The sequence below is a fragment of the Myotis davidii genome, unplaced genomic scaffold (genome assembly GCF_000327345.1).
Source record: "Myotis davidii unplaced genomic scaffold, ASM32734v1 scaffold513, whole genome shotgun sequence".
NCBI lineage: Eukaryota > Metazoa > Chordata > Mammalia > Chiroptera > Vespertilionidae > Myotis > Myotis davidii.
This window is the reverse complement of record NW_006284436.1, coordinates 2,449,094-2,472,738: the sequence shown is the minus strand read 5'-3', so window position 1 is coordinate 2,472,738 and position 23,645 is coordinate 2,449,094. Positions and strand designations below refer to the sequence as shown.

Genomic DNA, 23,645 nt, shown 5'->3' with positions numbered 1-23,645 from the left:
GTCCCCTCTTCCCTCTCAACCCAGCTCCTGCCCTCCTTCACCTCCTCCAGGAAGACCGCCTGGTCTAACGTGCCCCCCGTTAGTTACTCATGATGATGCCACCCCTGCACTTTCCCATTCCCATTATTCACTATTTTAAACCGTAGGGATTACTACTAACAACATAGTAAGTACTAGATATCAATTGTAATGTTTTCAAAGCATCTTTTATGTTCTCTCTTTTAAAACCTGCATACCTGTTGGATTCTTAATTTCAATATGGCATGGAGTATGTCTTTTCTTTATTATTATTATTAATTCTTCATTCCTGTCCTGGACTTTCCCTCGTTGCTGGCATCACAAGAGGACAAAGGCCTCTAATGCGGGGTCTCTTCTTTTATGCTGGATCACATTTCCAGTAAACTAGGGGCGCACTGTGCCAGGGAAAAGGTAGACATGCAAGCGCAAGACAGTGATACGAAGCGGATGCTCGTAAAACACACAGAAACCGCCCTCGTGCTGCCAAGACTATATGCCATTTTGTTTCCATTACATCAATTTTTTTCTCCCCCTTTTGTGAGCATTAATCAAAGAAATGCAAAGAGCTCATTAAAGTGATAGATTGACTGAAAATGTAACCACCTTTACATTATAAACAGTTTCTTTATGTTCTCAGTGCCATGGGCTTTGTTTTTCGGCATTTGTCATGCAGTTCAAATGTCCTTTTACATCTAAAACACCCAATGCCAAATGGGCCCCAGTTGTTTGGTTTAGTATGGACCAATGGCCAGTGTAGCAAGAAGGAGACCTATGAAATCACAAGCAAAGGAAAACATCGATATCTTAAGTGCACAGAAAATTAAGTAGTTGCAAAAGATGGATTTGCCAAGTGATCCAAGGCATTGCTGTGCAGACGCCCATCACCCACAGCACCGGGCCAGCTGTCTCTGAAAGGCTCCCGAGACAGCGCCTCGCAGAAATAGCAGCCCAGCTTCCAAACATGTGATAGTCCTTTAAAATAGAGCACTGTAAATTTTTTCTTTTAAGTTTTAAGGCTTTCTTGCGTATATGTTTATGCTGGCAGATGACTATATAACTAGAATCTTGGATCTTGGGGGTCAGCAGACACACACACACAAACACACACACACACACTTTTAAAAAAAAGAGAGGTTGATGGGTGCTAGCTTGTTTGTGAGCCTCTATGTTATGAAGATTAAGTAATAATACAGGTACACTGCGTACAGCAATGCCTGACACTTTAAAAGTAACAACTTATTTACAATGATGAAGACAATGACAACAATGATGATGATCATGATGATGATGACAATAGACTTGTAATGCTGACAGAGAAACAGAGAATCAAAAGACATGGGTTTTAGCACTAACTTCTTGTGAGAATTTAGGGGAAATCACTCTCTTAATCAAACTCGGTTTTCCCGTCTGTAAAATTGAGACAGACAGGGCAATGCCCCAATCCCATCTGGATCCAAAAAATGTACCATCCCAATTCTGGGGCCTCATATATAATATTGCAACCATAATAACGCTGGGTTTCATCACTCAATATTCAGGAATGACTGCATGTCACCCATGGGATTGTGTTTTGTTTTGTTTTGTTTTGTTTTGTTTTGTTTTGTTTTAAGAAATGAAAGACACAGCCCTCTCTTGAATACCCTGGCACACAGTCTGCATCAACAAACACACCGATATATGTAGGCAAGCGACACACACTGAGGCCCTGCACCATGACAACCCTGCAGCTTGTGTATTACAACTCAAGGCACGACATCGTGTCCATTCTCAGGAGTAGCCCATAACACGTGCTCCTTCCTCCAGGAGCCCTCATCCACTCCACTCACTAACAGACAGTTTGGGTTCAAATCCTGCTGGGTGAACATAGTCCTGGCAACTGCTCAGATCCTTAGTTTCTTCATCTGTAAAATGGGAATGACTCTAAGGCCCATTCCGGCTCTGAAATGTATGTCTCCTTGATGATGCTAAGGTTTTTGTTTTTTTAAAGTAAGCTGATACAGAATAAACTAGTGAGGAGAATCAAGAGGGTCTCTTCAGAGCCTCTAGTGCAGACCTTGCCTTTCAATTCAATTTTATACCTTTGCCCAGAGAATGAATGAGATTTCAGTGCCCAAACCAATGAAAAGGATGTACTTTCTCCAAAGTTGCTATAATGGCTGGAAAGGCCATACATAACCATTTATTAAACAAACAGTATGGGCTAAAGGAAGAGAAACTGCCACAATGAGGCCCCTGGGGCCTGTAGGCGCGTACATAACAGTGGGACTCTCTCATAATCCTGGCAATACATTACCAGTTGTTCCATTTCCTTGAAGTTATCTTCATAATCAAGATGCTATCCTAGCCATTGTGGGCTTGAGAACTATTTTTAATTTTAATTTAAAGAGCAATTAAAGAAAGACAATGGATATGCAGGATAATAAAGTAAGTGATTAGCAGCATGCAAATGACAAAGGCTTAATGATTATAAGGTTCTAGTCTCCGAAGGGCTTGTGGAGAGAAAGCCCTTTCTACATGTGGTTGTTCAGCTAATGTGTCTCAACCCACAATTACAACATTGCTGACACCATTAGCCAGTGAAACAACATCACTTCGAGAAATCCTTGTTGCCTCGTTAAAATGGAAAGGGTCAGGTAATTTACCAGCATTGTATGTCTAGTTTCCTTGTTGGTAATTAGCAAACATTACCCAGCATGGACTCCTGCTGGGAGCTGGAGAAACTCTGTGAAATATTAAAGAGGAGAGTCTTTTTATTTCACTGGAAAGTTGAAAAGAGGTGCAGTCATATTCTCCCTGCCACCCCCTTGCCGTTGGGACCTGGTTAAGAAGCTGGAACTCTCTTAGAGAGAATTATGCAGAACGCACTGGGACGTCACTGTCCAAGTCGATACCGAGAGATTCCTGCTCTATCCTGGCAAACAGGGTCTGTGTCCCCTTTTAGGGGGTGGGGTGGGGAGGACAGGAAAATTACAAACCACATGTTTATTGTTCTTACTTAGGTTTTTGTGAATTAACCTCCTTGAAATAGAAGAAAGAAGCTATAAAACGTTTTCTCTTTGGAACGCTTTATGATTTAAATAAGCACCAGAATTGTTTATTCAAAAGTTATTTATATGTATTTTTAAATGTAGGGATTAAGGAAATATATCCCAGGGCCCTGACTTCCTGCTCCCCTGACTTCTAATGAAAGCGTCTAAAGACATCGGAACCCAGACCCCGCCTGCAACGCCAGCCAACACTTAGTGTGTTGTCAGAAAGCAGAATGGGATCTTATTCTTTAAATGGAACTTTTGGAACATAAAACACATTCCAATAAATGTGAAGAGAAAATTATGAATTCATTAAACTACTTTGGTATCTTGCGCTATATATAATATTTATATTCCGACTACTGTAAAATATGCTTTAATATCTTCAGGCAACTATAAGGACTTAAATATTTATAAAATGGCTAAAGATAAAGTATGGCCCTCTTATTCCTACATACAGATGATGTAAGGCGTGCAATCAAAGACAATAACGCTCCCTGCCCATTTGTCATCTTAAAGGAGCCGATCAACGCGCCATCCCTCGTGTGCCATCTACATAAGAGTTGTTGCCGACACAGGCAACTCCAGAGGACTTTGCGCCTTAAAAACTACCCAGAGTGCCATACTTCACAGAAAACGGAGCTTTCCGAAAATGGAGACAAAACAATAAATTTGCAGGCAAAACAGCTCCGAGAGGGGCTTCAAAATCCTGCCATATTTATCTCCGGTACAGCTAGGAGTGGGGAGCATTTTGATTTAATATTTCATAACGTATAGGCCATCGCTTGCTTGCATGGTGTATAATTAATGCTCATAAAAAGGAGGGTTTCCTTTAAAAATTCCTCAGGATCCTTTATGCAAACAAATAAGAGAGAGACATGCCTGGACTTCCTTTAGAAACGTGGAAGAGCTTCATATAATCCCAATAAATAGAAAGCCACCATGAATGTATAATCATCTGGGGCCTATTAAGAGTAGGCTTATAGATTAAGTGTGAAACTTCAACCCTGACATGCTCATTATTTACCATCCTTGCTAGTCCTTAGACTCAGGGTCTGATTGATTTTCAAAACTTTTCCATTTCCTAAGCCCATTAGCATCCAGAGAACCACCTGCGCCACCGGCCTTGATCCCCCACATGCGCACTGGGGTTTATTTCCCCGCTCCTTCTCGATCAGGATGGTGTGAGACTGGGAACCACCTGGAAGTTCATGAGTCAAAGTTCATTTCTCCAACGCCCTGCATTTTCATAACACCCATTCTATGCTTCCCAACTAGTGTTCTCAGCAAGGAAACCGAGAGACAAGGTGTATCAATAGTTGTTACAGCCTAGTAGGTGGCTTGCTGGCACTCAAACCCAGGCTGCCAGTTCCAGAGCCCACGTGTGCTGTGATTTAAACTTGACAGGAAAGTACTCATTCTACCTTGATGTTTTAACAACCCGTCCATAGCCGTCACTGTTGGATTCTCACACAACCCCTCAGGGTATCTGGGTGGGGCCACTATAACAAGCCCCATTTTATAGAGGGAGGAATAAAATCACAGAGTGCTTATCCAAAGTCAAATAACACATGACTTGCCAAAAGTAGGATTTAAAACCTGGTTCCTTGCCCCTACACCCTCTGACAGCCTGTTGTGATTCACCACAATAACTAGAGCAGGAAGGCCATCACTGAATTCCCCCGGCCCAGGCAGTAGGATTTAAAACCTGGTTCCTTGCCCCTACACACTCTGCAGCCTGTTGTGATTCACCACAATAACTAGAACAGCAAGGCCATCACTGAATTCCCCCGGCCCAGGCGTGGGAGCGCCATTGGCCAGCCTGCTGCTGAGAAGCGTGTCCACCTCCGCGTGGCCAGGAAAGCTCTCCGGAGCCACTCAAAGCTTCCTGGAGCAGAAATAGAGATGTTTCCTGCCCTTTATAGAACTACTGTAGGTCCAGTCCTACAGCATCCTTAGGCCCTGGGCTGGTACTATGCAATAGGACCTGCAACGAGGCCAGGAGCTAGCAAAAGGAATGAGATGATTTACACTAGAGAACGCTTGGACAAATCTGACCACAGCTCCTACTGACAAGTTCAATGTCTTCGGTCTTTGTAACACTTTCCCAGTGCTCAGCTGTCAAGTGAGTGGAGAGTGAATGAAGCCTGGAAGGAAAGGATGGGATATTTAATAAAGACATCAAGCTGCTTGATCTCATTTGAAGGCAAACTAAGACAGAGCAGGCTGCAAACAACGGATAGCAGGATTAAATCATTCATTTGCTCACTCCACAAACCTCTACTAAGCATCTACTAGATGAGAGGTGCTGTGTGAAGTATTTAAATATATTTCTGACGGTTGGTGAAAGGGGGAGGTTAGTAAGACACAGAACAGGCTGTTGCTTTGAGGGCCTACCCAGTTAGCAGTGACTTCCTCTCGTGGTCATTTGACACCCCGTGAGTCTTAAGGCCCCTCAGTTATATCATTAGTAGATACATAACCAAGTGCCCTTTCATGAGTACACTTGGTCTTCCCTTCTCTCCAGCCTCTGCCCCTTCCGTCTGCCCCTTTACATGGGATAATCTTGGCTCTTTTCAAATTCAACTCCACTTACTCTGGAGCTCACACCACAAACCATCCTAAACCCAAAGCAACCTTTCCCTTCCCATAACATATCGTGATCATGTAGTAACATCCGGGTGACACAATATCTGGTAGAAAATCCTTGGTGCTCAGTGACTACTATACTGATCTTCTAGAATTTGGAGACTAACTTTTTCCAGAACATTCCATTGAAATTTATAGGATCATTCATCTCCTTTGATATTCTATAAATCCATAATTAAAGACATTTATAAATCAGTTGGCTTATTTGCAAGGCAATTTTTAAGAAAAGAAAAAAGGGTTTTAGGAGTTCACATGAGTTTTTGCCTATAAAAGAATGGGTAAAGACAAAAACGCATTGGGTAGTTGGCTGGGCTCGGTTGTTAGCTTTAGGCATGCATGCTATCCTCACAGCATGTGAATTAAATTCATGCCTCGAAAAATTACAAACGATTCACACATCAGGCATTTTACACAGTACTCCAGAATGTTTAGACTGAGTATTGTTAAACATGTGCACTCAGGTTGTCCCATGCCACTTATTCTGAGTGTCTGTCACATCTGCCTACGGATCCCATTAGCATCATGTCTGCAAAGACCATGGGAAGAACAGGGACCCTCACCTCAGGCACAGGGCCTAAGCCACGCTGAAGCTCAGGACAAGAACTGTTGATCAACCCATCCTTATCGTGGTCTCGTCAGGGGCCTCAAAGTGTCCATGAGGGACCCTCACCTCAGGCACAGGGCCTAAGCCATGCTGAAGCTCAGGACAAGAACTGTTAATCAACCCATCCTTATCGTGGTCTCGTCAAAGTGTCCTAGGTTACAAGACTTCTCTTACAGCTGCACTTTCCTCCCGCAGGACAATTCTTCTGGACAACTTTTCGAGCGTAACATACCTGCAATCCTAGGCTTGGGGCTGGAGTGGTTTGTTCACTTTTATCTACTACTTTCCATGGAAACTTCCACTTGGAGAGTGGGATAAGTAAACTAAACCTGGAAATGTTGTGTAAGTTTTTAGACAAAAGAAAACCCACACACACAACACAACATCTGAGTTTCAAACTTTCCACTGATTTCCAACAGCTCCAAAATAAGATCTATATTAACAAAGGATGAAAAGCTCAAACCATTATCCTATTCACAGAAGCAGGCTATGCAGAACTCTTCATACGTCTCCCAACTCTACTCCTGTTCGTCTAGGTGTCGTGGCAAGAAAGACTGGGGTCAGGAAAAAGAACCCTAGTGTCTCTGATGGTTGGAATGGGGCGGGCCAGGGACCCACCCAATGGGATGCACGGAGACAAGAACATTCAAAACAAACTCCAGCCCTTGGGTGCAAGGAGCAGTTTAAGAGTTGAAATGGCATGACTTGAGCGCCTTCATGTCCCTGGATGTCTGTCCTCAGGTGTCCTGCCTTGACCTTGAAAAGCACTTATGGATTTAGACATGTGTTCTCTTTTGGGAGGCAGACTGATGTGAGCCTGTGAGGTCTGGAGGCCCTCTGTGCTTGCCGGTCTCCCTTAGGGAGTGGATGGGGGAAGAAACAGTGAAAATGGACCAAACAACCCTTTCTTTCCAACTGCATACAGAGAGAGTCTCCTCCCCACACTGTGCCAAAATAAAATTTATTGTTTAGTAAGCACTTTTAATGAAATGCACCAGTCTGGGAAAAGCTCAGTCTTTGGGACCAGTTTGGAGATCAACTCCATGTCCTCTCTTGACGAGCTATGAGACTCTGGGCAGGATGTGGAATTTTCCTGAGCCTCAGTGTTCTCATCTGTAAAATGGAGATAAATAACCTCTGTCTCAGCAGGTTAACAGGAAGATTAAATGAGATATTGCATATGAATGTCCCCGGGGCACCCACGACTCAGCTGAAAAACAAAAGGAACTTTAATTGTTTTAAAGGAGCATTAACTAGGCACCCAAATTTTAAAGCCGCTCATGAAAGCCTGATGTTCGGGGTTCAGCCCAACCCCAACACCAGGCGACATCTGTTTTCTGTCTCTGAAGCTAAGATTTCCTTTCATTGCAGTTGTCCCAAGCTGGGCACAGTGTGGGGACGAAACTCTGCTCTCTATGCAACTGGAAAGAAAGGGTTGTTCGGTCCATTTTCACTGTTTCTTCCCCCATCCTCTCCCTAAGGGAGGCCGGCAAGCACAGAGGGCCTTCAGACCTCAGGCTCACAAAGCGGCCCAGGCTTCTCCATCTCTCGCTGGAGCTACTGCTGTCATTGCTGTTGCTTTTCCTTGTTCCCTTCCCTGGGAATCTCTTCCGGAATAGTAAATGGCTGTCTTCAGAAGCTCTCTCATGTGCTGAGAGATGCTGTGTAGCAAAAAGCTGAAGTCGTTTAGAAAACAGCTGCCATCGCTGCTTTTCAGAGATACATCTTCAGCACCGCGGCGCGGAGGCTCGCTGGCGATGCCGCAGAAGGAATGGCACAGGGCGGCCCCTCTCGGCCCCTGAGACCTGCCCGGAGCCCGGAGCCAGACTTGCTTTATTGTTTAGTAAGCGCTTTTAATGAAATGTACCAGTCTTATTATAGAGGACTCAAAATAAGATCTAAATCACAAACCAATAAAAGAAAATTATCGGGCTGGGTGTCTAAAGTTACTACCTACGGGCTACTCCAGTGTGGTATTTATAAATCTCTAAACAGTTACATATAATTGTCTTTCTGGTTTTTGGGACTGGAGCCAACAGCAGTTTCAGTTACAAGAGAAGAAAAATATTGTAGCGCTGAGCTTGGTTCGCTGGGCGCGTATAAAGAGGCACGTCTTCTCCCCCATCACCATTCTAGAACTGAGAGCGAAGGTTGTGGTAGTGAAACGCTACATGGGAGCAGCTGAAAAACAGCGCTTCTCTGATGTCAAGGAGGGAGAATGTGTGTGAGGACGTGTGTATAGGTATGCTGGCAAGAAAGCGGGCATACAGGAAGCGAGGCTTTGGGGGGGAGGAAGGGTAGAAGGAGGGAGAAAACTGGGAAGGGCAGGTGTTGAAGGGTGACATGGGAGTTGAAGATGGGGGTGGTCTGTCACATGAATGGCAAAGCCAGATGTGCAGCTGCTCGCTGCAGTGCCGGCCACTGCCCAGCTCCCACACAAAAGCAGTGCCATTTGAGAAGGATGTGAAAGCTCCACTAAAAGACTCAATGTGGCCCCAATCCCAGCAAACACCCTGCTCTCCCAAGGGAGTAAGAATGTAGGTCATCAAAAAAGCAGATCCCTATGTCATCAAAATCAAAACACCAGAGACCCTAGTTACAAAGGACCACAGAGCTCATCCCATCCAATTTCCTTCCCATCACAAAGAGCATGTTAGTGACTTTCCTTTGGCAAATGGACATGTGGTGATAGGACCCTCGCTACACTTTCAGGCAGCCCTTTCTGCTCTGGAAATGTCTTCCTTATGTGGAACTGAAATCTGCTTCTCCTTCATCATTAGCCACCCGTCCTGATTTTGTGCAATGGAGCAGACGATAAATTGGCCCTTGCAGCCCGCTAGCCCCGCCCTCTTAGCTGCTTGGCAAGTGACATGTTGCCCGAGCCATTCCCCATTCTGGTCATCCCCTTGGCAACGTTCTCCTGTTTGTCAATTCCTCCCTTCACATCTTCATAGCTCTTGACACACTCCCTCTCCGACCCACCAGGACGACACAATCTCTGCTCAAAATAAATTACATTTCCATCAGCGGGGTTTATGCAGGCTGTCTTCAGTGATTATTTGAAACCTAATGCTCAGGGGTCCTCATTCCATCCCATCCCGTGGGTTTCGTCTGAAAGTTCCAGTTTAGGAAGGGCCCATTCAATCCTGATTTCTGTCATCCAATGATTCAGAGATTCTAATCCATATGGTCTTCCCCAAAGATAAAACAGAAGGCGCATTTCTCCTCTGGAACAGTAAAAGCAACGTCAGACTTTAGGTGCCCCCAATCAACGCTATTGCTCGAAGAACCACAGGCATGTCTCCAAGGAAAAGGTCATTCCCTGCTGGAGGCTCTTACCCTCAGGCAAAGCAGAGCATCCATTTACACGTGGACATCAGGCACGCTGTGGGCCTGTTGATGCGTGTGTGTAAGCCATGGTGAGTCTTTTTAACTTGGTGGCTATCATGAGGCATAGATTATAGAAAAATAAACGTAAAGGAGGCAAGGAAAACCACATAGTGGACATATGTCCTGAGTTGAGGCATGTGGCTCAGAGGTGGGTCCAGCTTCTATCAATGGTCTCCTCTGCCCACTGCCAAGACGCTCCTCACGCTTCTGTCCTTCCCCCCTCCTTTCTCACTCACTCCCCTGAAGCTCTCCTCCACGCCTAGAGCATGAGCAATGGAATGGCTCTCCAGCTCTGCCCGCTCCTGGCATGGGGACTTCATTTCCACCCTGTTTTCATGCCCACCTGCACTTTCTGTCAATGTCACATGGAAATGAACCAGGCTAACACCCAATGCTACTGACACTACTTCTCCCCCCTGTCAGTCCCTCCACGCCCCAGGGCACTTCCTGTGATGGGCGTCACTGCCCCGCATCCCTGAGCAGGAAGCTCACATCCAGTCTTGTTTTACATTTACCACGTGGCACGCTAGCACCTCCAGTTCTTTCTCCAGTTCAAGGCCCCTGCTCTCCTCGGGATAACCAGTCCTCGCCCAGTGTCCCTGCAGCCTCTTCTTTCCAACCTGGAGCAATGCTTCATGGGACTGCCAGATCAATCTCCCTAAAGCTCGGGTCCAATCCCATCACTCACTTGCTTTGCAACCTTCCATAATTCCCCAGTGCCTACTGAATTATTTACAGCTTCCTAACTCAGAAATTCATAAAAAGTTATTTACAGCTTCCTAACTCAAAAAGAGAAAAAATCCCCAATGCCCAACCCACATTTCAGCCTCATGTGTCCCTGCTGTCTTATACACGCACTGGATTGCAGCCAAATTATATTCATTGCTGTCCTTCAAACAGTCCCCGTGTACTTCTGCCCCCAACTGCTATTCTTCTCTCTGACTGCAGCCAGACCTATTTGTTTCCACCTGCTGAAATCCTATGCATTTCTTCAGTGTCTCTCAAACCCACTCCCTTTCTCTCCTTGTCCCCAGTGTTAGTCTCCACAGATTGTAATTCTCACAGTAATACGCCAGCACTCCGAAGCAGAGTGATGCTTTTGCATAGGGGGCTGCAAGGACCAGAGATGTCTTCTATGAGCCCTGCCTCCCCAGCAATGCCTGCCATGCACAGCCTGGGAACACAACAGGTGCTTACGACGTATTTGTGGAACTGGACTGGCACCTTCAGGACAGGTGCATGAAACAGGTGAATGAAGAGCATATAACAGGTTAGGGAACAACAGAGGAGCCTGAACACCACCATCCACATACAGCATCAGCACTGAAATACGCATGCTCAGTTTCTCAAAGAGACTGAATGGAGGCTCTGAATGGAGCACACAGTGGCTCTGGGGTGAGCAATGTTCCTGTATAGTAATAGCAGCGTAGTACTGGGTCTCAGCTCCGCCACCTTTCAAAGGCTGTGGTCAAGAAGAAGGCCGATGCACTGGCCTTTACTTATCACCTTGAGACATATGACAAGGACAAGATTGACAAATACAGTTAGCAGAAAACTGTTAGAGCCTGGCATTTCCACCATTTTCCCCCACCACTTTTTTCTCCACTTCAGGGTTTTCAGTCTTGGGAACGCTAAAGCCTATCCACAAATATGAAAGGAAGCCCTTGCCAGTGTTTCTCAGTGGTTAGAGCATTGCCTCGTGCACCAAAGGGTCTCAGGTTTGATTCCTGTCAGGTCACATACCTGGTACCTGGGTTGCAGGTTCCATCTCTGGGCAGGGCCCATGTGGGAGGCAATCAATCTATGTTTCTCTCTTATATCAATGTTTCTCTCTCTCTCCCTCTCCCTCTCTCTCTCGAATCAATTAAAAAATAGATAGCCTTGGAAGAGGATTAAAATATATATACTAAAAACTTATGAAAGAAGGCAGATCAGTAAGTTGAGCTAACAGAATTGTCCTAAAGAATCAAAACGGTTTACAACTTAGGATTGCCAGGAGACCCAGGTTAAAAACTATTACTTAACCTCTCTAAGTCTCAGTTCCTCCACTTTGCAATCACAATGCTAACCTCCTTACCTAGTACACTTCCTCTCAGGAGCACCCAGGGCAGTGCTGTCAGCCCCGGCTGCACAGGGGACTCACCTGGGAGCTTGTAAAGACTCCCAATGCCCAGATTGTACTCAGACCAGGTAAATGACAACTGCAGAGGTGCACCTCAGGCCTCAATATTTTTTAGTTTCTCAAGTGATTGTAATGTGCAGCCACGTGTGAAAATTAATGATCTAAGAAATGCATATTGTCTTGGTTGCCAAAACATCTATCCTATAACAGCAGCAGGCACCCATGAAGCATGAGCATTATGGCTGGTGTTGGTGACAGTGGTGGTGGTGCTCATGGTGTTCAGAGGGGCTCTGCTTTGGGTTCGGAATTCTCGTGGAGAGGAACTGTTTCCAGGGAAACATCGCCAATCTCTGTGGCAGCTCTGTATTTCATTCCCTGAGCCCATCAAGTACTCCTCTCACTGATCAACCTCCCACCCCTCAGCTCTCCCACCCCTTTGCTCCACACCTTTGTTCTTTGACTTCACAGGGTATATTTCTTGTTCCGTTTTTGGCCCATTGGTCTATAAGCCCTAACTCTGGTTTGACTTCTTCCTCTACCATCTTGGACTAAGGTGGCCCCTCATTTTAATATTCTCTCAACAGCACCACAGAATCTCTTGCCTACTCTGCATCTGTATCCGAAGCTAAAGCCAGTTCTCCTTTATCTGATCTTCCTGCCAAGCACTGAATAGAAAATTACACCTTCATGGTCCCACCCTCAGCTGGTGCTCACCAATGCTCGCCCGTGCTTTCCTCCACCTCCAGTCCTCCCTCTCCCTTCCATGCTTCCTGCAGTGTCTGATCTCATCAGTTTCCTGTCCCAACTGTCCACTCCCTTAACTCCTCACGGAAAACCAAGCTGGCTGCTCCCTCTAGTCTTTCCCATCCAGCCTTCTCCCTTTGAAGGTCACATCATCTTCTCCTGCTTCTCTCTGTCCCCCTCACTACCATTTAACAACTCTCTCCTATAGCTTCAAATGTTCCCTCTTTGGGATTTAACTCAGTCTACTGCAGCCAACAAATAAGCTATAATTCTCCCTCTTCTAAAAACAAAAAAAAAAACCTTTTCTTTGACAAGATCTTGTGAAATATCCTATTTCTCCCTCTATCAGCACAAAAAGCAATATACAGTCTCCAGTTCTCATCTTATCTGAATTAACACTTCAGACCCCTGGATACCGGTTTCTGCTGGCCATTGGCTGCTCAGCTGTTCTTGCTTGTCATCAACAACTTCCTGAAGGACATACGTACCATTGTCTCTTTTAGGCCTGCCTTCTACTTGACTTTTTTGCAGTTTCTGACAGTGCTAAACACCATTTCCTTTCAAATCTCTTCAGTTCAACAAATTCTCATTGCACGTTAACTGTCAGGTCCTGTGCTGGAGGCACTAGGGACACGAAGATAAACAAGATGAGGAGGAATCCTCACCTCTTAAAGGGCCCACGGTCTACTCAGGAAAACACATGTATCGAGAAGTAATTAGGATACAGTCTAGTTTGCTAATCTGGAATTTCTTCAGCTCTCTTCTTTACCTTTCATACCACGCAGGTACACTCCTCTGTCTCTACCCTCAGCTCTTTTCACTGGATTCTCTCCCTGTTTGTCCCTTCAGTGTCATGTTTCCCATGTTAATCCCTTTTTAATTAATTGGTGGAGCTTATGTCCCTGGGAAGTATCCACTCTCCAATGACTTCCAAGTCTATAGCTTCTAACCTAACTTTATCCCTATAGTCGCATGTTTTAATTTCCTATTGGATAGTCCACAGATACTTCCAACTCAAATGGACCAGGACCCAATTCTTTATCTTCTGCTCCAATCCTGTTTCTACCCCTGGGTCCTCTGCTTAATCACTTTTGCATCCAGCTCGTAGCCAAACTTGAAGCAAACTTATTCCCAATATCTAATCCTTACCCACTCCCACCTCCTTCCTGTCTGACTGGTCTTCAGTGGCTACTTTTTTGTTTCAGTTTCATCTCAGTTGCTGTTTTCTCCTAGCTACTGAATCCCTCAATCTGTACTGTAAGCCCTCATCCCACCCTTTGCAGTGCATAGCAGTAGCTTTCTTATATAGCTCATACCACCATCTCTTTCCATCTCTAAACCATGCTCAATTTTTTTGCCCATTATCTTTTAAAAAGATAGATTTAATCATCATCTTCCTATAAATCCAGACCCTAGCAAAGCAACAAGCCTAGACCTGTAATGTCCAATGTGGTAGCCACTGATCTCATGAAACCATTTAAATTTAAATTGATTAAGATTAAAGGAAAGTTTAGTTCCTCAGTCACACTAGCTACATGTGTTCAACTCACTTTCAAAGTTCAACTCTTCTTGGCAACCTTCTCCACTCCTTGAAATGTATAAAACGAGGATGTGCTTCTGCATTCTAGCCTGGCCCTGGTCTCATTGTACCGCCCCTGTTTATGGGGGCGCCTCCTCCACTCTCCTGAGCCCCTCAAGGACAGTGAGTGGCTGAATCCATATCATCCCCGTGTCCTGACACTTTAGGGCCTGACACATAATGGACATTCACTTATTCCTCTTTCTTTCCCTTGAGGGTTAAGGTTGAGCAGGAAGAAATTGTAAGATGCCCCTTTCATAACAATATGAAGGCATAATGGGAAGCTCAGTCACGTGCTCCCTTTTCTCAGGTGCTGACTCCAGCGGCTCTCTGAGAATGGCCTTCCTTCCCTGCTCGCCCTCCCTTCCAAGATCCGACTCAGTTCCTATCCTTTAAAACCACGGGGAAAACGTCTGGCAAGAGCCACTGTTGTACCAGCTGATTTAAATTGAAATGTTTTCCCCAGATAAATGTGTGCTAAATAATACACCAGCTCTCCAGCCAGAGGGAAGTGACAGGCGCTCTGTAAATAAAGGCACTTAGTTGCTGGTAAAGAGCCATAAAGTGGTTCTGAGCTGATGTTTGCTGACCAGCAAGAAGCGGCTTCACCTGCTTTATGTAATTGTCACTGCGGTCTTGCCTGCTGTATATTAAAACTGCATCTCATAGACCCAACTGTCACATCGGATAGACCGTCCGCATGGGGTGTGCCACCTTCTCTGTAATTGTTTTCGACAACCAGCCATCACATCTCAGATCATTTTAGAAAGTGTCTGGTCCAGAATCCCCAGGCTGGGTCAGCTCTGACACCATGTGGGCTCAGATAGCGACACCACAAAGGATGTGAAAAGAGAAGAGGGGAAATGAAGTTTTGTTTGTCCAGGAGACCAAGTGGCATACAGTGCCAATTGTCTGAACACAAATCCCGATGAGGACTCTCCCTTCACATTGTTAAGACACATTTTTCATGTTACCTCGTATCAGGGTAGAAAAACTCTCCATAAGGAAAGTTGCATAGGGATGCGCGACTAAGCTGTCCAAGGGCACACACGCATCTCTCCTGAGTTCAAATGTCTGCCCCTCTGCCTTCTAGAGAGGTAGTGATGTAGCTCTCAGGACCAAGCAAACAATGGGGTTTTACAAGGACTATAGAATAAATAGCAAGGACAATTGGGTGGCAGTGGCTAGAAATCTATGTAGTTAACACTTGGGGGGAGGGGTTACATTTGGTTCCCAAAGTGAAAGAGGAAGAGGAATCCATTTTGTGCTCTGTAACTCCAATCCACTGGGACCTTCCAATGCCCAGGGGAATGGCAGTCAACATATCTGAGTTCCATGAGTACTGCTCTCGAAGGCGGACATGTCAGCTCATCTACCTGGCCCCTCAGGTTGGAATGGACCCCAGAAGTGGGTGAATTTATAGAGCCTGTTCCTCAGGGAGGAAGCCAATTTCCTCGTGAACACCCACTGCCAAACGACTGTCTTTGGGAAGGTCAGAGTGTCACCAGAGAAGAGTATTAGAAACTAAGCAGCAAGAATGAGAAGAGCAGTCACAGCAAGAAAGAAGGTAAATACGGGCTCAGTGTGTCCACAGCTCCCAAGGTCTCTCACTGAGAGCAGATCCAACTGCTTGCTGGTGACTGGGGGACACGCCCTCCGTTCTACTGCTGCTGGGAACCTGGGAGGATCTCCAGAGCACATCCTCTGCCTTCCTGTGTGCACATGTGCACCCGTGTGTGCACACATATATTCATGTGTACATGTGTACGTGTGTGCTTGTACAAAAGAAGTCCCCTTCTCGCTCTCTTTTTTTTTTTTTCAGGAAAAGTGAACTCCCCCTTTCCTCCTTATCTCCCATCAAAACCTACCTTTCTTGCTTATTTCTGTGATAAAAACAGTAAATAAGGCTTTTGAGCTTTGGATGGGTATCTGGGAAAGGGATGATATTTTACTCATTTGGCCACCAGAGAGGATCTAAGAGGCTCAGATAAGATTTGTGAGAGATGGAAGGAACACCTGTTTCAGATGCATATACAGTTGGACCTTGAACAATGTAGGGGTTGGGGATGCTGACCTCCTATGCAGTTGAAAATCCACATATAACTTGTGACTTCCCCAAAACTTAACTACTAATAGCCTACCACTGACCAGAAGCCTTACCAACAACATCTACAGTTAAAATTAAAACATTATGCATGTTATATGTATTATATACCACCAGTGACCCAGTGCATGGATTTGTGCACATTAGAAGGACATTAATTAGAAGGTGGCTGGTGGAACCGGACTGGGTAAAATGGGCCAGACACACCCTAGAGCCAACCTCCCGTGGTCCCTCCCTGGTGTTTGCAAAGTGAGTGGGGTTTCTCTGGCAGGTGGGGTCCCTTGGCTGGCCTGCGGGGATCGGGCCAAACCCAGCTTTCCAACATCCCCCCAGGGGTCCCGGAGTGCGAGAGGGCACTCTGCAAAGTTGCTGTCATACAGGGTGTGGAACGCAAACGCAAGTGTGCAGTAAACCAGATTCGGGGCTGACAGTGCCCCAGCAACAACATAACCCACAGCCAAAGGTGGAGTCACATGGCCCCGTAAGGAATTGGGTTCCCTTCTCTCTGGTTTTGGGGTGCATCCCCCGAGAACCACTACTGCCAAGTCACTGGAAGCTTGGTAGCTCCTGCATTGAGTGTCTGCCCCCTGGTGATGAGTGCACATCATAGCAACCAGTTGGATGGTTGGACACTTAGCATATTAGCCTTTTATACATAGAGATATATTATTACAATAAAGTAAGCTAGAGAAAAGAAAATGTTATTAAGACAATCATAAGGAAGAGAAAATACATTTACAGCATTGTATGTATTTATTGGGGGGAAAATCGTGTATACGTGGACCCTTGTAGCACAAATCTCTCTGTTCAAGGGCCAACTGTCTAACTAAGTTGTACATGAAGACTTGATCCATGGACCTGGAAAATCCCAATGATTGGATTGGGAGAAAGTGGGCATGCTGGGGACAGGGGTGCTCTCCTGTCCCTCCTACTCGGCCCCCTCTACCCACAGGGAGCACTTCGGCCTCCACCTCCTTCCCTTCCCCGTGCTGGTCCTGCCAGGAGAGGAGGAGCGTCTGGCAGGGTGGTCAGCATGTTCGCTGGACCTGGATTCCTTAGCGTGAAGATTGATTGTGCCTGAAAGCTGTGCACATGAGTCACCCAGGACCCTTAGAATTCAGCTTCCCACCCAGGAGGTCTGGGGTAGACATGAGATTCGCATTTCTAACAAGGACCCTGGCAGTGCCCCTTCTGGAGTTAGAGGACCCATACGGAAGTACAAGTACTTAAAGGCACCTCCTAGGCCAGCTTGCTGTGTGCTCACAGCCTTGTCACTTCCGCTCTCTGCCTCCACAGCATGCAGCTGTGTGGTAAGAGCTGTTCTCTGAGCCTGGAATGTTGTCCTGCCCTGTGGGTACCGCTGAGTTAGTGGACACCAAGATCAAGATGGTGCAGGGGAGACAGAGGATGAGAGAGTAGAGAGGTCCAAACTAGGCTTCCGGCTGTCCCCATCAGAGTTAAGAAAAGAAGCCACTCTATTCTGAGTATGAAGAGGCTGACACCACCACTGGGAAGGCTATGGCAGCAAGTCGAATGGGCCACCATTCACCATTTCATTTGCAACACCAAGTGGAAGGCTCTCCGGAGCTTCACAGAAGATGCCGTGAGTCTCAGATGCCCAGAGAAACCCGTTCCCGCGTCTCACTCCCCAGCACCAAAGCCGTGGTTCTTAGGCTGCCCTGAGATCGGCTCGGAACCTCACATCCGCTCAGGGTCTGGAAGCAGCTGCCTCCCTTGCTCTCTCCATTCCAGGTCTCTCTCAGACCCCCGCTCTCACTGGCAGACTCCAGCCCAGAACCACAGAAGGAAGAGGATTCGAGGAACTACTGTCCCTGGCCTCACAGCAAATGTCCACCAGATGTTAGAAGGAGGTGGTGGTGATGCGGAATTGGCACAAGTCTACACTGTGTGGAGCCGAGCTTTATCCCGTCAATGAGGTGGTGCCATGCCCCAGCAGCTCTGGTTCCCAGGGGCTGTGCTCCCTCTACCTTGGCTCCCGGAATGATGGGAGTCAGGTCCTCCTCAGGGCCCCAGTGCCATCCATCCAGTGGACCACATGTGAAAATAATCCTACAGCTCAGAGCAAGCCTCCTCAGTGGTGCTTTTCGGGGGGAAATGCCTCCCGGCCTATCCTGCTGAGGCCCTAATGAGAAAGGCTGTTACGGGGTTTTTGCTGTGCCACCTGCCTGCGACTCCCCGGTGACATCTTTGCTTGTAGCTACCTGCCCAGGGTTCCAGAGAAAATGACAGGGAGATTGGGGCAGAGCCGAGGTGACATTTAGCTCTACTAGCTCCCTACAGACAATGCATGGGCTGAGGATCACCACCTCTTGCTAAAGGACTTTCGGTGCCCACACAGCCCCTCTCTCCAGGGCCACATCCCTGGGTTGGCATATGATAACATAAAGCTTAACCCCCCTGAGCAGCGATAACAATAGCAAAGCGTCGCAGAGGTCAGTGGCAATGACAGATTCTGGGGAGAAACGCTGTGAATTGCTCAGCCAGCCTCTTTTCAGTGCTCTGACATTTAGTTGGTGACCCTGGTCACAAAACCACCGTTTGGGAAGGCTGAGGGGTGGCGATGTAAAGGCTGGTTCATTCCCCAGGAAGGCAGCGTGCTCTGAGTGGGGGTCTTCCTGCCTGGGTCCTGGGATGGCCAGGAGAGGCAGCGCCTGCCCCTTTGAGCGCCACCACAGTGACCACGGGTTCCACTGCCTGGCAGGCCGACGCTAGCCTCTGAATTACTGAGTGAAGGATATCCCTCTTGCCAGCCCCTGTCCCCTGCAGGCACAGGAGAGGACTATTACAGGCTGTCCTTACCTTGGGAATTCGCCTGCAAGACCCCGATGCTGTCATCAAACTGCATAGATTTGATGTTGAGTGACGCCAAGATGCATTCCTTGTCCTGCAGCGAAGTATCATCAATATTATTCTGATTGGCTGACAGGATAACGCACATGTCACAGAGGTTGATGTTGACGGCCCTTAAATCAGCCCGACTTAATGGCGTACCCTTTGGCAGAGAGGAAAGAAAAAAAAAAAAAAGGAGAAGCAAAAGTGAGACCGAGGGACGAGAGGGATAGAGAGAAAAAAATAAAAACAAATTAAAGATCGCGCTGGAGCTTTGGGAAATTATTTAACAAGTATCTTCTTTATGCCTTGACATTAAGCTGGCCTAACTGCATTCAGGGGAATAGGAGCTGTGTGCTAATCTAAAGGGTAGCCGGTGCTGATGGCAGCATTTTAGGCTCGCTCTCAATACTCAATCAAGCTATTACTAACAAACGAGGGAAGAATAATGCCAGGCTTCCACATCTCCTTCCTGCTGGAAATTGTCTTGATTTAAGGAACTGTCCTGTGGCAACCTCAGGCTTTCAGAACGTAACAAGGGGGTGGGTTTCAAATGCCTGTTTATTTAATAGCAGGTCACTTCTGTCACAAGCAAAAGACAGCAGCTCCAAGGAGAATTTCGGATGCAGGCAAGGGGAATGGCCAATGAGCAGTGGTGAGGAGATGGGGCTGAGACAAGGCTGCCCTAGGAGGATGTGAGGGAGGGCAGCTACGTGCATCTTACAAAGGGGAGAGGGAAAGGAGTGAAGTTTCAGGTCACGGAATTTTATTGCATATTTTTAGCAGAAAAAAAAAGGAAATCGCCTAATTGTCCAACAACATAGGAATGGCTAAACACGCCATGGGGTATACATAGCACATACATAGCACATATATATGCAGCCAGGAAAGGGACTGAACCACTCTCCACGCGGGCATCGCCTTGGAAGAATCTTGCTCAGAGGAATACGTGGGAAAAGGAAAAAACAAGTTCTACACAATTTGAAAAGTATGACATCATTTATGTGAAAAGAACCCCACAAAATGAAACTATACGTTTATGAATTTATGTATAAAGATATGTACATTCAAAGAGAAAGTTTGGGAAAAATTCACACTACACTAATAACAGTAATTACCTCTGGGGAGGAGAATAAGATTTGGCATGAAGGGAAAAGTTTGGTTTTGATTTTACATACTTCCGATTGCTTGATATTTTATAACAAGGACGCGTTTGTATTTTCCTAGTGTAATTAAAAATAAATAAAGCAGAAAACAGGATTTTTTAAAATCCTGAAACAACAAAATAGTGGGGGAGGGGAGGACAGATCAGGGAGGTGATGACAGAGAGGCCAGGAAGGCAACCACAGGTGAGGGGCGCGAACCCACTTGCTCTGTGTCCCCAGGAGGAGGCACAGCAGGCCTCAGCAGGCCATCCAAGGCTGAGCGCCCAGGGACACCCCTCTGGAGTTCACAGTCAGCCCCAGCCCCCTTGGTCCTCCAGCCGAAATCCAGCCTCTGCTTTGCCTGCACAGAGACCCGAGTAGCCGTCACCTACTGACTGTGTAGGGACAGGGTTTGCCAGCCGCCTTGTATCTCTGGGTACCTTTCTCTAGTTCTTCCTGGAAAAGGGGCTGTGAGAAGGTTGGACTTGGCTGCGGAGATCAAGGCCATCAACCCTCTCATATGACTTAGTGTCATTCATGATTCTCTTCTCAGCCCCCAGGACACTGCCACAAGGTGGAGCAAAGGAGGGAGAGGCGTTCAGGACTAAGGGACTGAGGAGCTACTCATTCCAGACTCTGGAGCATCATCGAGAGAAGGGGAAGAAGGGTCCCCTCTCCTCCTGGGATCTCTTGGTACAAAAGAAGTTAGACCAACTTTCCGAGTCACTGTGCCAGTGCATAAGCCTCAACTGCCTCCATCCATATTCCTTTAATTATCATCCTGTGGGGAGTCAGAGGTAAATTATGACATAAGACAATCCCTGCACAGCTGTATAGGTGTGATTTCAAAATTCAAGAAATACAAATGGCATACATAAAAACGCTTTGTGTTTCTCAGGGTTGGCCCTCCCTGTGAGGCACTGTTTAAACAATGAAATATGTGAAGACAGAGAAGGGCCATTTTGTACAAATATGTGGTGTTTGAGTATGCTAAATTGTGGAGTGTTTGAAAAAGACCTGCAAATATAAAAGCTCATTCATATAAATGCAGGCAGGTGGGTGGATGTGTACAAGGGCATGCAAAAGGAAACACACACCACACACAGACACACAACATCACATATACACACAGATTCATGTAACCCAGCAACATAATAAAGGTTGCTGGGTTACATGCTGGGTTACAAGGTACTTTCTGTGTGTAAGATCTCACAGAGGAAGATAATCATGGAAAAATAGAAGCTAATCAATGATGTCTGAAATTCGCAAGGTGTGTATCTATTTACACTCTTCAATGTGCATGACTGGCTTTCTGCAGGTGACTATTTTTAATTCCATGTGTTTATTAAGTCAGTGAGTTATGGGCCCAGCATCCAAAAGGTATTTGTCTATATTTTTCTCCTGTCTTTAAATATTTATCGAATACCTATCCTGCCAGGCATATGTAAGGACAAATGGTGGCTGCTAATACATATTACTTGTGGGTAGTTTATTACGTACTTATTGAATTTTATTTCTTCACTGTTTTTTTTTCTACTTTTGAGGTTCTGGAAGCTAATCATAGAAATAATGAATTTCAGCTCCATAAATGGGAAAAAACCCAGCTCCCTAAAAATGTAGCATCAAACTCATGTTCCTCAATTCCAGGGTATGAACTTCCAAGAAAAATGTGTGGCGAACAAGCGATATTTGCATGGATGCGTGACAGTGAGAACTGTATCAAATGTTGAAATGTACAACAGTTTTTTAACATTTATGGCAAATATATTTATTAATAATTAGGAAGTAGTTTCATGACCCGCAGATCATGTATGCCCTGTCTTCGCACTAAGTTGTAAAGTACCAAATTTTCCTTTCAGATTTGGGTAGCGGTGTTTCATAATCAAGACTATCACAGGTTGCCCGGCCTGTGTGGCTCGGTGGTTTAGAGTGTGGTCCCTGTGCACTGGAAGTTCTCGGGTTCGATTCCGGTCAGAGCATGTACCTGGGTTGCAGGTTGCATGTCCAGCCCCAGTCAGTGTGTGAGCAGGAGGCAATCAATTGATGTTTCTCTCTCACACTGATGTTTTTTTCTCTCTCTCCCTCCCTTCTTTCCACTCTGTTGAAATCAATCAATAAATAAACAAACATACAGAAAAAAATAGCACAGTCACGCATGTGGGGCACACACACAAACCCGGGGAAACACACCAGGCTGCTAAATGAGGGAAGGGGAGAGGCTGATCAGCAGAAGGGGTAGGCCTTCATAGAGCAAAAATAAATAAAGAGCTCTGGTAAATACATTTAGTTAAAAACAGAATGTGGTACAATCAAGATTCCCCCATAAATAAAGTGATATAAATAGTTCCATACATAAAGTCTGCTCTAAACTTCATGCTATCGCACAGCAGTAGGCTTGGGTAGGCATGGGAGAGTGTTTAGACACTGACACGGTTAATACATTTGATACCAGCTCAACTTCATGTCTGAGGAGCAACTGAACTGGGCTGCAAATTCCTTTTAATAAGGTCCCCGGGGTTTGGATATTCCTAGATGGAGCGTAGAGGAAGGGCTGAGTCCTCAGGCCCATAACCAGATAAAGAAGCAGAGGCGTGATCAAAGCTCCAACTATTATATCCATCAGGGAATTTTTGTGAATGAAAGGAATTTAAAAAAACCCCACCATCAATAATGTGACCTTGGACTTACAGGCAATATGGACACTTTGGGGAAGTTGTGAAGCGTCTCCCATTCCCGCTTGAGGTACTCAATGGAGCCCACAAACACGATGTGCTTGAGCTCATGGTAATGAAAGTTGCTGGCGCGGAGTGGCATCACCAGGTTCCGGAGGCCAATCAGGGCTGAGCTGACATCGCCGAAGATGCAGACCACCACGTGGCCACTCAGGACAGTCATGGCGGCTTCACTTCGAGTCTGCAGCAAGGAGAAGTGCATGAGCATCCGAGACGAGACCTCCTCAGGTTGTGGTAAGAACTAAAAAAATCACCTGGTTGGCATGGCTTGGTGGTTGAGCATCAGCCTATGAACCAAGAGGTCATGGTTCAATTCCCAGTCAGGGCACATGCCCAAGTTGCGAGCTCGATCCCCAGTGTGGGGCGTGCAGAAGGCAGCCAATCAATGATTTTCTCTCATAGCTGATGTTTCTATCTCTCTCCCTCTCCTCTCTGAAATCAATAAAAATATATTTTAAAAATAACTAAAAAATCACGAGTGTGAAGAATAAACACACATAGCAAGCACTTGTTGAGTGCTTACTATGTGATATTATATGCTATAATTTTTATTTCAACAATGTTATACACATACTATATATATATTTATAATTTGAGTATGTGTGATCTATTACACTGGGTGTACTAAATATATTGAAACATATACCTGCACATACCACTACATTTTTTAATAACAGAT

General features: G+C 45.9%; 1 protein-coding gene across 1 annotated transcript in view; it reads right to left on the bottom strand.

The window, feature by feature from the left end:
• KCNMA1 (potassium calcium-activated channel subfamily M alpha 1) overlaps positions 1 to 23,645 on the bottom strand; it is a 699,960-nt gene that overhangs the window by 45,364 nt on the left and 630,951 nt on the right. The window contains exons 22-23 of the mRNA XM_006754825.2: positions 22,923 to 23,147; positions 19,060 to 19,252 (exon numbers count right to left, since the gene is read on the bottom strand). Of these exons, the coding sequence (XP_006754888.1) occupies positions 19,060 to 19,252; positions 22,923 to 23,147 (418 nt within the window). The remainder of the gene's footprint in view (positions 1 to 19,059; positions 19,253 to 22,922; positions 23,148 to 23,645) is intronic.